Here is a 15,632-nt window from a genome sequence, read left to right on the forward strand (position 1 = left end):
AAAACTATTAGTATAATTTATAAATATATAACAAAAAAAAGAGAAAAATGATAGAAAAAACAAAAAAGGAAGAAAAAAAAATAAAGATTCGTGCATGTGTAATCATACCACCGAACGAATCCAACCAGTAAAAAGTTAATCAATACGACTTATGTGTATAAGTTGTAAGTTATATGTCATAAGTTAATACACATAAATTACTACTAGAAATTTTTTTGAAACATATGCAGTGGGATCTAGTTTTGTTTGACTCGTCGCATAGTACATACCGGTGCAGACAAAATTTAAAACGAATTCGAATATACGGTTTAGAAGTTATAGCATTTTGAAATAAATATATTGTATTTTTAAGTGACGTCACGACAGTTGGCGCGTGGGTTATGCTGGTCTGATTGTTCGCTGGAACGAGAACGAGTGAACGACCGTGGCAATGGATTCTGGCACGGACTGAGCTAATCTCGACGGACTTGGATTAGTCTGAGTATGAATTTTCTATTAGTTTTACCTGTACCACTCTTAATTAATGCATAATTTCATTTTTTGTTTCATAGATATTTAATTCCACAACTCATCTGGAGTTAGAAACCGAGCCAAACATAAAACTCACTTCTTCTCAGACTTCGTTGAAACGTTGCCATATATCATTAAAAGTACTGAGAAACTCCGATCAAACTCCCATAAGACTAGCAGTACAACCTAGAGGCTTTGATTTTGAAACAGTCGTCAATTGCCGTTGCCACGGCACATCAACAACTTGATCGACTGAACCGGCAGGGAGGGAGCAGGGACCCACGATTTCTGAACCCTGCAGTGGGTTAGTTACGTACGACCAGTTCGTTTCTCTTATAATCCGTTTTTTAGCTTGTTTTTTTAACTGAAAGAGTATTTTTCTCTCATAATAAATCAGCCGGAACAGTGTTTTGGTTTGTTTTTTCAGCGAAATGAACGGAGCCTTAATTTAGCATGATGTTTCAGGTTGCAGCTCCATGAGCGAGCATGCTCAAAGTATGAAACAGGTTCAGTAGTTTCAGGGTTCGGTAGGATGCTTTTTATACTGGTATAAGAGTATATTGCTGTTGGGTAGTGAGATAGGACACATGCCTGCAGGTTTACTGATTGGCTGGTGGCCTGATCATGATGCTACGAGAGGAGCCGTGCAATTCCGGCAGGTACAGCTGCTTGGAGCTTGCTTGGACCTAGCACAATATGGTTAGTTAACCTAACGGCGGCGACGGAGACTAATTACAGGAAGAGTAACCCATTAAACAAGTGCGTTCTGTGTGATCAGTGGCTATATCTCAGTCGTCACATGCTTGGTGGGACGTTTTTGTCACTGATCGGCCAAGAGCGTCGATCCTGGAGCGCGATATGGACAAACGCACGATCTCGTCGTCTGAATTTTCTGATGAAATGGCATCAGTCACAAGGGCGGCAAAAGAAGCCATTCTCGAATTGCTAGTAGTAATCAGCACCGGGCAAATGTTAAGGTAGCAACCTAACGGGCCAACTACTTGATAAAAACCAGCGGATTGGAGTGGACGACCTTGTGACTGGGCAGACGCCGAATGGGTTTTCCTGCTGCTGCCGCACTGTAGCCGCGGCAGGGGCAGATGTCGAAAGGCTCCCTTGCCACACTGTAGCTACAGCCAGGGCAGACGTCAAAGTCAGCCATACTATCACATCTAGTCACTGTAGCAGCATGCCATATCTGTGTACTAGGATTAGATGGGTAGAGTTATATATATAGCTTTCCACTGTAACTCAGTAAAGTTGAGCGAGTTTCGTTTTGCCATCTCCTCTGCAGAGTTCCGACCAACGCTGGTGCTTGTGAACTCTGAACTCTTATAACAATTCAAGTTTGGTTTCAGGACAGTAGTGCATCACTGCATATGATCGTTGTCTTGTATTGCACTGTCATGTAGTATGTAAAATCGTGAATGCGTTTGTTTCAAAAAAAAATCATGAATGCGTCACCGGATTGTCTTTTTCTGTTAAATTATGAAGCTAGGGTGAGGTGAGACGACACTGTCGTCTGAAAACAACCTGACAGCAGAGCCAATGCATGTGTGAAGTCCAATTAACGCGTTACTTTTATCACTTACTGCCAACAACTACGTAAAGAAAACCATCATGGAGAAGAAAAGGTATACCTCAAATCGAGTCCTGAACAATGCTTAAGTAATGCATCAGCTGTACTATCCAAGGCAAGGTTTATTTCTTCAGTTTGTGGGCGGAGCGCGACCGCCCATCTCCATCGCATGTCCTCTTGAACGAAGCCAATTTAATACTGCATCATCATCAGCTGCTTAATGATCATTATTCACGACCACCAGCACAACGCGATTGTCGATTAATTAATCAAATGATCGAATCGGAGCTAGCTAGCTTCCAACTCACGCTCTCTGCTAACCTCATGTTCCTGCCTCGCGAGGCCAGCAGCAACTTCGTACCGGATCCAGCCTACCACAAGTCAAAGCGTCACTGCGTATATATAAAGTCCTAAGCTTTGCTTGCTCCTGCGCTGAGCACTAGCTTTGCGCATTCTGAACATTGCAAGCTTAATGCTCGGCTTCGTGTGGTTTTCAGGGGAATCATCACGTTGTTTCCAGTGAAATTCCTGCCGCCGCATAAAGCTACCGCTTTTGCTTATGGATCCCAAGCAGCAGCAGCAGCTCGCTCTGCGGCCCATCTCCACCAGGAGAGCCGGCAGCGTCGCCGGCGAGGTGGCCGCGGCGATGGAGCGGTCGAGCCTGGCCACCGCGTCGTTCCGGGTGTACTACAGCCTGCGCCCCGGCGCCGTGCCGTTCCTGTGGGAGTCCAAGCCCGGCACGCCCAAGAGCGGCGGCGGCGGCGCCACGGCTGCTGTGTCGCCCGCGCCCGCCGAGATGGTGGCGGCTCATCAACATCAACTCCCGCTGGTATCGCCGCCGCCGTCGTACCACTCATCCCAGCTGAAGAAGGGGAGGAGGTGCCGGCCGAGGGCGTCGTGCCAGGCGGCGGCTGGCCTCGTGAGGGCGCTGCTCGCCGTGATCGGCATCAGGAGGAGGTCGCATCGGCGCCCACCAGCGTCGCTTGGTTGAGCTCATGTCGAGTCTTGTTTGCCGCGCGCTGACTGCACAGCCGCACAGGGACATCAAACTCGTACAAATAACATTAAGCATGTTCGCTGGGTGGTTTCAACCGAAGCTTATCAGTCAGTTAATATTGTTTTTCTCTCACAACAAATCAGCGCTTATTAGCGTAGAAACCAACCAGCGAATATGCTAATTATACGTACACATACACTATACTACTATACCGTGGTACATAGCTATTTGCAATAGATAGTTTAATTTCTTATATCGTGCTCCCTCCGTTTTAAATATTAAGTCGTTTTGATTTTCTTTACATCGAATTTGCTATTTATTTAGACATACGTTGTATCTTGATACATAGCAGATTCGATGTAAAAAAAAGTCAAAGCGACTTATAATTTAGAACCTAGGGAATATATGTGCATTAGCTGTGATTAAATTCTATGTTATCCTTTGTATTCAAATCTAAGTACCAATATATAATAGTATTTTTTCTTAAGGAAAAGAAAAAAAAATTAGTGATGACGGTTCTTATAGGGAAGCACCCGACGTGGATTATTCACGACACATTCTCCATATATGAGCATCCAAGAAACAGTCGAAAAGAAAAACTTCTACATAAAATTAGAGAAATGATATACGATACTCTGACACCATTTTGTTGCCACTCAATTTTAATGTACGCTATTGTATCTGCTTTTTAAAATGTCACCGGCAGAGCGAGAGCCCTACCTAAATGATTTTCCATTGATACCAGGCAAGACGTGTCGAGCACCTAATGGCCCTGTTCGCTGGTCTGAAACTTGGCTGAAACTGGCTGAAAAACACTGTTCCGGCTAAATTGTTGTGAGAGAAAAACACTGTTCCGGCTGAAAAAAGAAGCCAAACAAACTATTTTTAAGACAAGCGAACATTTTCTCGAAGGTCAGAGAAGTACATGAGGGGGAGATATAGACATATATCTATGTATATAAGCATCCATTGATACACTGTTGTATCTTGCTATTGGATTTGGTTTTGACCAGATCAAATTGGATTATAACCGGGTCTAGTTGAAATTGGTTGCTGAGGGGGTTTGGTTTAAACTGAGTTTGGTTATTGGGTCAGGTTCGAACTAGGTTCGAACTCGGTTAAAATGGTTCTTTTTAAGGGGTTGGTTGTAACACCTCTGGTGTTACGAGCTCGTTTGACATCGAGATTTAGGTCTAAGAAAAATTTCCGAAACGAGTCTCTCGGATTTTAAACTTTAAAATATCTGAGCTTATGTTTAAAATGCCATTTTTGACAAACTATATTGGGCAAAGTAATTAAATAGCGCTTAAATATTTTATCTCTATAGGTTAGTGCGAAGTATGAACTTTTGCGTAAAATAATTATTGGTGGAAGTTAATCGGATCGAACGATGCATAAACACACAATGTGATAAGACAGAAGCACAGTATTCATTTAATTTTCTTGACTTCACTTGATTGGGTCTCATGAGACGTACTGTCATACTAGGCGTGCCTGCACTAGTGTAGTACGTGTCCGTATATGATATATAATTGCACTGCACTCATGTCATTATCACCCCATCTCCCATCTATTCACCTGGCTCGTCATTCCTGGTAGTAAAATTTTGCAAGCTACGGCTTTGGCTCGCAGCGTCAACAACCATCACATCTTCTCATGGTTCTTGGCACTAGTACTAGCTCTCCTGCTTGTGGAGACCTTGGCACATCGCTCCAATGCACTCTGGGCGAATAGAAGTAACAGCTGAAGCGGTGCTTCACCTTCACTACGCAGGGGCGTCAGAAGCACGTGGTCATGCCCCTGCCTCGTGTCCTCTCACCTTCCTATGCACACGCTGGAGCACCACTGTAGGCCGCGCTGTGTCGTGCCGTCTCTGCTTGCCTACCTCTGCTGTCTCTGTCTGTCGCTGCCTACCTTCCTTTTCTCTGTTTGCTCTTACGCCGGGCCATCCATGCTGCAGTAGGCATTTTTCTTCCTTGCTTCTTCGCCTACCCCCTGCGCTCGGAATTCGGGCGTCCGCTCCCTTGCATGCACGCCCACAGCCACAGCTCTGGCTCGCCTCCTCTCCCCCATCTCTGCTTGCCTTCTTCGTTGGGATGTCGTTGCCGCGCCTCCCGCCATCGTCCGCCTCGCCTCGCTACCTTGGGGCTCTACCGCACCGAGCCCCGCCTCCTTCCTCCTTGTCTGGAACCGCGATTCGCGCCCTCCATTGCGCCCCGCCATGCTCCTCCGCCTGTGCAGCCCCGGGCGGGCGTCATCGACGCCTCCGTGGCCGAAGCCCGCTGTGCCCCGCCCCAGCACGTGGAGAGTCATGTCCGCCGGTGCTGAGGTGCTGCCTGCCGTGCATCCCCTGGGGTCATGCGCTGCCGCGCCGTGCCTCCCATCGCCTGCTGCCGTGAGCGCCCGAGCCCGTGCCGCTTCACCTCCATCGCCGCGCACTGCAGCGCCCTCGTGCTGCTGGCTGTCGTTTCCCCGCCGAGCTGCCGGCCAGCCACAGCTGCTCGCCTCCGCGGCTGCTGCTGGTCATGCCACACATCCCGTCGCCGTACGCGCCGGTGCCGCTCGCCTTCGCGTCGCGTCCGTCCCATGTCTCCTCTGTTTTGAGGAAGGGGATAAGGGTAAGGTTTGAATAGAAAAATTGTAAGGGGTTCTTATTACGAAGTACGTGACTCAAATGAATAGTAGAAACTGTAGCATTCTAAATAGATAGAAACTTGGGGACATTTTTGCAAGACCATCGACGCACACTGGGCTTGCCCAGTTGGGCTGGCTGTGTGCGCTGGGCCGTGCGCCCCTGTGGGCCACGCGCGCCCCGCCCACACCTAGGCCGGTTGCCTGTGCGCCTGGGCCGCTGCGTCCTTTACCGCGTCGCTGGGCCGCGCTTGGCTAGCAGGCCGTGCGCGCAGTTGCTGGGCCGCTTGTGCCTGCGCGGCGGGGCCGCCTGCCCCGCTGGGCTGGCCGGTTGCCACCGCTGGGCCGGTTGATGGCCGCTGGCCTTTTATTTCTAAAACAATTCGCTAATTTAGTTGGGGAATAAATTTATAAAATCAATATAAAATTATGTGGCTGTCCAAAAATGATGAAACCAATTTTATTAGTCTCCTAAAATCATGATCTACCTGTTAGTAGATTTTGTTCTCATAGTTTGATAATATTTTGGAAGCAATATAATTAATAAGAGATAATTAATATTATGAAAAGGTAAACTTGTATGAATCATTATGGTAAATTAGTAATAGTATTGGATCTGAAATATCTACAGTAGGTTCCTAGCAATATTAGGTACTCGTTGTAATTGTTGCAGTTTCAGAATAATTAGTTTGCTAGATAGATAATGATGTCCTATTTCGAATAATGATTAAATCAATAGAATAAAATGAAGAAACAACTTGAGTTTATGTAACAAAAATAATTGTTGATAAATAACGTCTTATTCGACAACATGGATATGTAGCCTAAGTACAATCGTCGTTAGAACTAGCTCGTTAGCTTGTGAGGCGCGATCGGATTTCTAAGCATTTCGGCTATCGTTGATTATTTATATCTATACATTTACATCAATACATATCATATAGGTACGATGATGGATCAACGGATCAATTGAAGGATGATTGGGAATTCAAAGATGGTGTAATGGTATTCTCTCCAGAAGATGACGCGATGGGCTTTCTATTCAGTGGATGGTGAATGATCTGAAGATGCAGATACTAACTTTTAATATATATCTTACCTAGGTAAGTCCCGGTGCATAACCTCTACTTTTCTGCAGTTTAAATTATATTTGTGCATTAAGTTTTAAGGAGTTGAATGAAACCCACTTGCATATATCTATATATATATATATATATATATATATATATATATATATATATATATATATATATATATATATATATATATATATATATATATATATATATATATATATATCCTAGGAGTCTTACTAGTGTAACAGGATCGTGTAGATTGCTATGCTACAGGACTCCGGTAGAAGTCGAGTGATGGCTGTCACTCGCGAGATATAGGGAAATATATTACTGTATTATTATCACTTGGAATATATAAATGGTGGAAAGGAAAAATAGTGATCGGGTGGGATATGGTTTGGGTATTGGCGGGTGTAAGAGGTTGTGTCGCCGTGGACGCGGGGCATGGCTTGGTTACACTGATTTCCCTGTCTGTGTCGGTTAAGGACCGGCCGTTGCATAAGCCATCGAGGCAAGTCACAGATCTATTGTCCCGAGCACATACTTGGGTATGAGCGCTTGGAAGACTTATTGCTCTCTTGTCGTGGGTTCTTGCTCTTTCTGGACCGACTGTCAGTTATTTTTTTGGTGGAGGAGGTCCTTGTACCGTACTGAGTCTAGGACTTAGGGGCGGGGGCTTAGAGTCCTGGTTTGGACAGGGACCCATGACCCCAGGATAGGAGGGTGATGGGTTGGTCCTGCTTGTGCCTTAGGTACAAGCGAGGCGTGTGTTTTCGGGGCACCCAGCTGGGCACATTGGTTCGCGAATTGCCACCGAGTCGGTACGGCTTGTCTTATGCCTAGCACCATAGTAAGAACTGAAAAATGAAAGATGGAATGGAAAAAGGAAATCCGGTTGCTTACCACCTGCTTGAAAGTAGCACAGGTGCTTACATAGAATGGTTAGTTAATGAACCAATGCGGCTATTAATAAAAATCGAATATAAGGACGCACGCTTAGTAATGCTTTCTGCAAATGCAATAAACCCACAAACCAGATAGCTTTGCATATCCTTGGAGACTTTTCGTTCCTCCTGTCGGGTAAGTCTTGCTGAGTACAATGAGTACTTAGGGTTTTATTTTCCTTGTTGTAGGTGATAGGTGGATGCTAGAGTTGACCCTTGTGTGTGGATACCTCCTGGTGGGCTCAGCGAGGATTCCTTTACGCTGCGATTGTAGTTGTTATTTATAACTCTCACCAAATGTTTTTATAAATGAAAGTTTCATAATCTGTTGACGTAGTGTATATATCAATACTTCATCATGCCATGATAAGATAATTATTTTCGTTGTAATTCTGATCACATGTTTATATTCCGCTGTTAAATTAAATTAATCATAACTCTGATAATATGATTACATTCGGTTATTATAATAATAAATATTATACTCTGATGTTGTATTAAAAGTGGTGTAAGAAATAGTTAAGAATGATGTAAGCTTTATTCTCTCATTTGTGATTCTGATGGAAAAATATGGATTTTCGGATTCTCCCCTAGGGTGTGCCCGACGGAACTGTGTAATTTAGTGTTCTCCCCTGAGTGCTTAGTGTCTAATGAAAGACAAGCACTTCTGGGAGGCATTAGATTAGGCGGTTCTGCCACAGGTGGTATCAGAGCGGAAATGAGAAAATAACGCTTCAAAAACCTTTTCTAAAATAAAATTTGACAACAAATGATTTTTAAAAAGTTGGGTCATCTTTATGCGAAGTTATATAAGTAGCCCTACTACTATGGTTATGTATCAAGGATAGATGGCACTCTACTGACTTAGGTAGGCTTAATCAAGTTTTCTGTAGGTACACTAACCCGAGCATAGTCCGATAGTATCGACTAGCTACAGGGAGAGAACGTTGTGCCAAAAATCTGATGACGGTTGCCCTATATGTTGGCTCTAGTGAAAGGACGTATAGGACGTGCATTCATGCATATCCTGGTTGTGCATTGTAGTGTCGTATTGCTTGCAGATACGCCATCCTTAAGTGTCTCGCATGTCGGATTGTGCACTACTAATTCGTTCCTGTCTGGAGTTTGGTCTGCACTGTGGCTTCATGTTTCACGTTCGCCCGTGGTTCACTCCTGTATTGACCCATGTTTCTCCTCGTACTATTTTTTGCGCTCTTGTCGGACCTTGCCCTACAGTCGTACTAGCCAGTAATGGCCTCGGACATCGCTAGCCTCGAACACGCGAAATTTAGTCGATTCATTCGTAGTGACCCCGCGTAGGAACCCTGGTGGACTGCGCTAGGACCACTGAACACTCTGCCTTTATAAGTAGAGCCTGGCTTAGCCATTAGTATCACCACTCGGTGCACTTTAGCTCGCTTAGCTTTTCCTTTGAGCCAGCTTTTCGCTCAGCCTTCCTCACCACCACCGCCAGGATGGCAGGAGCCTGGGTTAGTAGTTACTGCTTAAACATTGAGGGTTTTCCAGAATCCTGCATGCCACCCTGCAAAAGCTCAGAGTCAAAGATCATCCCGAGTATGAGGGCCATGAGTATGAGGAGCATGGCACCGAGCGGTGCGAGGTTACCGTCTGCATTAGGAAGAGTGAAGAGTTCCCCGACCTCACTTAAGCCTGGAGTGTGACCACAACCGGGTTTTGCTTTGTCGACACCTATCAGGTTGTGGCCCGCAAAGCCTTGCGGTACCTATGCTAGATCTATGAGGAGCCCATTGCCCGTACCCCTATGCGGTTTTTTCCACCTTTGGACAGGAATCGGTGGGCATGGAGGCTTTGCTAGGGCGAAATGCGCAAGAAGATAGTCCTACCATGGTGCACTTGACCACGTATCTACTTGCTCTGGATGAGCAGTATGACCGACAAGCCTTGAAACTGAGGATCTACCTCCGTCGAGCTGAGGAAGCCGAGATCTTCACCTAGATGCTCGAGGTGCAGCTCGCTGAAGCGCATGCCAGCGCTGTAGCTGCTAAGAGCTGGGAGACTGACATGTCAAAAGCTCTGAAGGAGGCTGAAGATCGGCATGTCCATCAGCTACGGGAGGCCTATCTTATCACCAGAGCCAAGCGGAGGACGCTGGCTGCTGAACAGCAGGATGCCGCGATCTTGGAAGGGATCCCTATCCACCTGCCAGAAAGAAGAAGAACCGGTGTTGCAGTGCCACCAGCACCTCCACCCTCGGAAGTGTCAGAAGTAGAGCCCTTGATTCCTCTCACTCAGTTATTGCCAAGAGGAGAAGCGGATCCATAGCCAGGGAAGTGGAAGAATCCGTCACGCCCGGAAATGAAGATGCGTGGCTAGAGTAGCTTAGTTGCCTTGGGATGTTGTACCCATAGTACAAGCGGGGCGTGTGTTTTCGGGGCACCCAGCTGGACACATTGGTTCGTGAATCGCCGCCGAGTCAGTACGGCCTGTCTTATGCCTAGCACCGTAGTAAGAACTGAAAGATGAAAGATGGAATGAAAAAAGGAAATCCGATTGCTTACCACCTGCTTGAAAGTAGCACATGTGCTTACATAGAATGGTTAGTTAATGAACTAATGCGGCTATTAATAAAAATCAAATATAAGGACGCACGTTTAGTAATGCTTTCTGCAAATGCAATAAACCCACGAGCCAGATAGCATTGCATATCATTGGAGTCTTTTCGTTCCTCCTGTCGGGTAAGTCTTGCTGAGCATAATTGAGTACTCAGGGTTTTATTCCCCCTGTTGCAGGTGACAGGTGGATGCTAGAGCTGACCCTTATGTGTGGATACCTCTTGGTGGGCTCAGTAAGGATTCCTTTATGCTGCGATCGTAGTTGTTATTTATAACTCTCACCAAATGCTTTTATAAATGAAAGTTTCATAATTTGTTGTCGTAGTGTATATATCAATACTTCATCATGCCATGATTAGATAATTATTTTCGCTGTAATTCTGATCACATATTTATATTCCGTTGTTAAATTAAATTGATCATAACTCTAATAATATAATTACATTCCATTGTTATAATAATAAATATTGTACTCTGATGTTGTATTAAAAGTGGTGTAAGAAATAGTTAAGAATAATGTAAGCTTTATTCTTTCATTTGTGATCCTGATAGAAAAATATGGATTTTCGGATTCTCCTCTAGGGTGTGTCCGACGGAACTGTGTAATTTAGTGTTCTCCACTGAGTGCTTAGTGTATAATGGAAGACAAGTACTTCTGGGAGGCATTAGATTAGGCGGTTCTGCCAGAGGCTCATGCCTCCGTCGTCTCCGATCCTCCCTCCGTGACGACAAGAATACACACCACCCCAAGTCATATAGAAGCGCCTCCACGAGCGCCCTCCTCGCAAAACGTCATTCCAGGAGCACGAGCACCCTGAGTTCACCAACTTGCCATCATTGGGGATGGCAACGGGTCGAGTGAGATGTGGGTGGAGCAAAAACCCGTTCGCGATGAGACCCGCAACAAGCAACTGCATCCGCTCGCGACGAGACACGTGGGTAAGAAATCACACCCGCACCCACAGGTCGCCCGTCGTGTTTCGGGCACCCATCAGCAGCGTGTTCGTTTCATCGTATACGATCACGGATTATTTATTGTTGGCTGGTTTGGCTGGTTTGGTGTGAGAGAAAAATACTGTTCCAGCTTATAATCCACGATCGTATACGATCGTATAAGCTCAGCCGAACAATGATACATTATTATGAATTATGAATATATATAGATTTGGAAAATAACACTTTAATATACATAAATCTATAAAACCATGTTGCATAGTAGAACACAAGTCAAAAGTTCATATTTTACATCAAAACCATTATTACTACCTCCACAGCTTCACGACTTACTTGCTGTATCACAGCACAAACAAAAAAGAAAAAAAAATAAAGAAAGCAGATCAGTACCCACAGCTGCAGTTGAAGAGCCGAAGGGGGTGCATGACGCGAATGCCAGTCACTGGCCCTTGGACCTCACGGCCTCACCACACCTGCACAGCCACTGGCGGAGCACGAACTGCCCTCGCGCGGATGGTGGATCTAGCTGTGGTCGGCTGAGCTACCGGCACCGGGACTCCGAGTGCGAGGGGCGGAGCTGGTCCCTGCGGGTGGCGACAACGATGCTGGCACTCCGGATGCGAGGGTGTCGGAGGTACTCCCTGCGTGGTGGCGACAAACGACTCCGGCGCTCCGGGGATCGAGGCGCTCCCTACGTACGACGATTCTTCGTCGAGTATGTGGTACGGAGTAGTACGTGGTAGCTCAAAGCCGTCCGATCAGGTGTCAAGTCCAAGTTGTATTTTGCTTTTCAAACTTCCTTCATGGACCCTGGACCAATCCAGCTACGTGTTCCAGACGGACTCTAGTCCGCACAAGCGCTGCTGACGCTAGTTGATTTTCTGTTGCCCGCTTGCTTCCTTTCTTTTAATCATGTATGTATGAACACGATCAACTGTCAAGCAAAATAAGTGATACGTGATGTACCAGGACCTGGAATCTTCCAAATCCAATACCCAGCCAATAATCGATCCTTTACTGCTTCACGTGATATTAAGCAATTCGACTTCAATACATTGTTTCAGCACGTCAATCCTACCAAATATTCCATGCCCAAATAATAGGCCGAAGAATATTAATAATATATTCTATATTTGGGTTTTTAGGCAAGATTCTTTATTTGGGTTAGGATTCCTATTTAGTTTACTCGGGACCGAGGAATCTATTTGGAATAGGATTCCTAAATATCCAGGCCATCTTAAGAACCGGTGTCTACTTTGGAATCAGACTTCGTTTCGGGCTAGACAAGAGTTATTCTAATTCGTATGAACATGTGTTATATATATAAATCTGGATAGATGAAACTATCCATTGTTCGGTAGTTAGAGGGAGACAGAACAAAAAAAGGATGGACAAAAAAATAGACTGAAATTTTGCCTCTTTATTATTACTAGCAAAATTAACCGTGCGTTGCAACGGGGTTAATAAAAAGCATATACTAATTTTTATTTGACTAAGATTTAGGTGTAAAAGAAATAATTGTTTATGTCAAAAGATCAAATTTTGTTTAGTGTCTGAACACTCATGGTAGTTGTGCTTCGTCTCCACTTCATTGACCTTTCCTCAAACACCGCTACTATCACCTCTAGCTCGTCCATGCAGGGCATGTCGTCTTTCCTCCGTACCTTCTGAAGTATGCACTCCCACCGTGCCACTACATTGTTGTTTTCAGCGTAATGCGTGATGCAGAAAAGGGTGCGGCGTGGTCAGAACGCCAGAACCACACCCAATCCACCACTGACGAGCAGTGTCCCAGATAGAGCCTCATCATAGGCGCTGGCCCCAACGGGATGCTTCACATATAGCAGGACCACTGAGCTTGCAGAGATTGGAGCCCTAGTTGCCGAGCTTGTTGGCTCTGCACCGCCGCTCTATGGCATCGTACTCCGTGAACACCACGCGGTCGCCTCACAGTCGTTATTCTAGCCATGGAATCCTAATCTTCTTATCAATTCCTATTTCTGATGTCAATGCAATGAGGCACATCTACGTCATGGCGACAAGACTGTAGGTTCTCTGGTTGGCCTAGAGGAGGATGAATAGGCCTATCAAAACAAACACTTAAACTTTTATTAAATTCACCATGCGACACTGCCGCTCTGGAGGGCGGCATTGTCGGACCAAAACAGTGGCACTGCCGTATCTGCAGACAACTTCGAGTCACAATTCAAAATCAGTGAACGGAAAACTTAGATCGGTGAAATTTCTTAGCCTACTGTAGATATGATAGTCACAGATCAAAAGCTAGAAGTTGTAGAAACACTGCGGCAGAACCGTCGAGATAACACGCTTCCGGATGCACTCATCTTCCACTAGACACTAAGCACCTCGAAAGTGAGCTATATCAGACAGTTTCATCGAGCACACCACAAGGAAGAACTCGAAATAATCTACGTTTTACATCCAGAATCCAATAATAAGTACGAGCTTACAATACTTAGTCCATTTCATACAACAAGAGTTCTTAAAAAGTATTTATTACAATACCAGAGTTCGTAGTGCGATAATTAAATAACGGAATAAAAATAAGCATCTAGCGGAAACAATTCAAGGATCCGTCTGTGCCCACCAGAAGAATCCTCCACACAAGAGCTACTCCTCAAGCTGCACCTGCAACAGGGGTAAAATAAACCCTGAGTACACAATATACTCGCAAGACTTGCCCGACTAGTGGAAATAATTTCCTGACTCCAAATAATATAATAGACAATATGGATTTGCTATTTTCTTTTTATTTATGAAAAGCATTACTAATAGTTCATCCTTACAGTCAAGTTTTATTAGCAGTCATGGTTACATTATTAGCTAACCATTCTAGGTAAGCACATGTTCTACTTTCTAGCAAGGGTTGAGCCATCAGAATCATTTTACCATCTTTCATCTTCCAGTTCTTACTACGGTGCTAGACCATAGCCAAGTCGTACCGTCTCATGGAAATCGTGATTCACAAACCAATGTATCCCAGCTGGGTACCACAAAACACACTCCCCCGTTTGTACCCCAGACACAAACAAGACAAACCCATTCTACTCCTGTCATAGGGTCCAGGTCTCCGTCCGAACTTGGACTCCAAACCCCCATACTTAAGACCCGGTCTCAGTATGGTGCTTAGACCTCCACCTTTCCCCACCTCCAATCAGTCGGTCCAAAAAGAGCCGGACCCACGACAAGAGCGTAACGAGCATTTCCGCTCCTATAAGCAAGTATGTGCTCAGGATAATAAGTCTATGACCTGACTACCATCCACAACAACGGACGGTCCTTAATCGACATAAACAGGGAAACAATATAACCAAACTAAGCCCCGTTGGCCGTGGGACACAAACTGTTACACCCACCAATACCCATACCACATCTCTGTCCTATCTCTATTATGCATACTAAGCTACTAAGGTAGCTCTAATGACTAAGATACTAAGCTAACTATCATCTTTATCAAGCGAAGTGTTGGGTTCAACTAACAAACACCTAGCTTTACAAATGAAGAATATATCTTTATCTCTACTAATGATTTAATGTATATTGAAATAAAGAGCATTTAACTACCCTAATGCTTAGTCTATTCTAAAGCTACAAAAATTAAAATGAACACATAATAATACAAAGAAGCTACCATAAAATTTTTAGGACTAAAGCTATCACCAATTTACCACAAAAATTCCTACAATAATTCTCGTAGCAATATTAAATATTTTCAAATGATTTAATAGCTTCTATTATCAACCATGTACATGTATGAACTCAATACACTAACAGAAAGAGCATAATTTTAGAAACTTAACAAAATTTGTTTCACAATTTTTGGACACCTACATGATTTTATATGATTTATCAAAGATCAGCTCAAAAATTATATTAGAAAACTATTTCTAATTTCTTATGAAAAAGGAAAACGAATTCTCCCGTGCGGCCCACGCGACGCAGCGCGTGCGTGAGCGCTCGGCGGCCCGCGATGGGGAAACCCCCCGCTCGCTGACATTTTTGTAGAAACGCCCCACGCTATCCTCTATTAACACGATGACTATGCGCACTATTTCTACAAACAATGTTTATGCAAGAAGACCGTCGTATTAACCCGTCTTCGCATCGAAGAGGTCCCGACGCCTCCGTGCTCGCCGACGCGGCATTGACCGACACTAGGCCGCTATGCCGGCCAACTGGGGACCCCCTCGACCCATCTAGAGGACCGATGCTCACCTACGGGGCAGCGCACAACAATGGGCAGCGATTCAAAGACCGGAGATGCCCTGAGCAAGGCTGGCCACATACGCGTGGCGAGCTCGACGACGAGCCACGGCGGACATGACC

General features: G+C 45.0%; 1 protein-coding gene across 1 annotated transcript; it reads left to right on the plus strand.

Moving 5' to 3' along the window:
• Nucleotides 1-2,464: 2,464 nt before the first annotated feature.
• On the plus strand, nt 2,465-3,094 carry LOC136479863 (uncharacterized). Its single transcript, XM_066477595.1, has 2 exons — nt 2,465-2,496; nt 2,587-3,094. Exon 2 carries the CDS (start codon nt 2,649-2,651, stop codon nt 3,078-3,080), a length of 432 nt encoding a protein of 143 aa, XP_066333692.1. The 5' UTR covers nt 2,465-2,496; nt 2,587-2,648; the 3' UTR covers nt 3,081-3,094.
• The last annotated feature ends 12,538 nt before the right edge of the window (nt 3,095-15,632 follow it).

The sequence above is a fragment of the Miscanthus floridulus genome, chromosome 1 (assembly GCF_019320115.1).
Source record: "Miscanthus floridulus cultivar M001 chromosome 1, ASM1932011v1, whole genome shotgun sequence".
NCBI classification, from domain to species: domain Eukaryota; kingdom Viridiplantae; phylum Streptophyta; class Magnoliopsida; order Poales; family Poaceae; genus Miscanthus; species Miscanthus floridulus.

What these genes read in the sequence shown, in the direction of transcription:
- LOC136479863 (XM_066477595.1), top strand. Translation starts at nt 2,649, where the DNA reads ATGGATCCCAAGCAGCAGCAGCAGCTCGCTCTGCGGCCCATCTCCACC.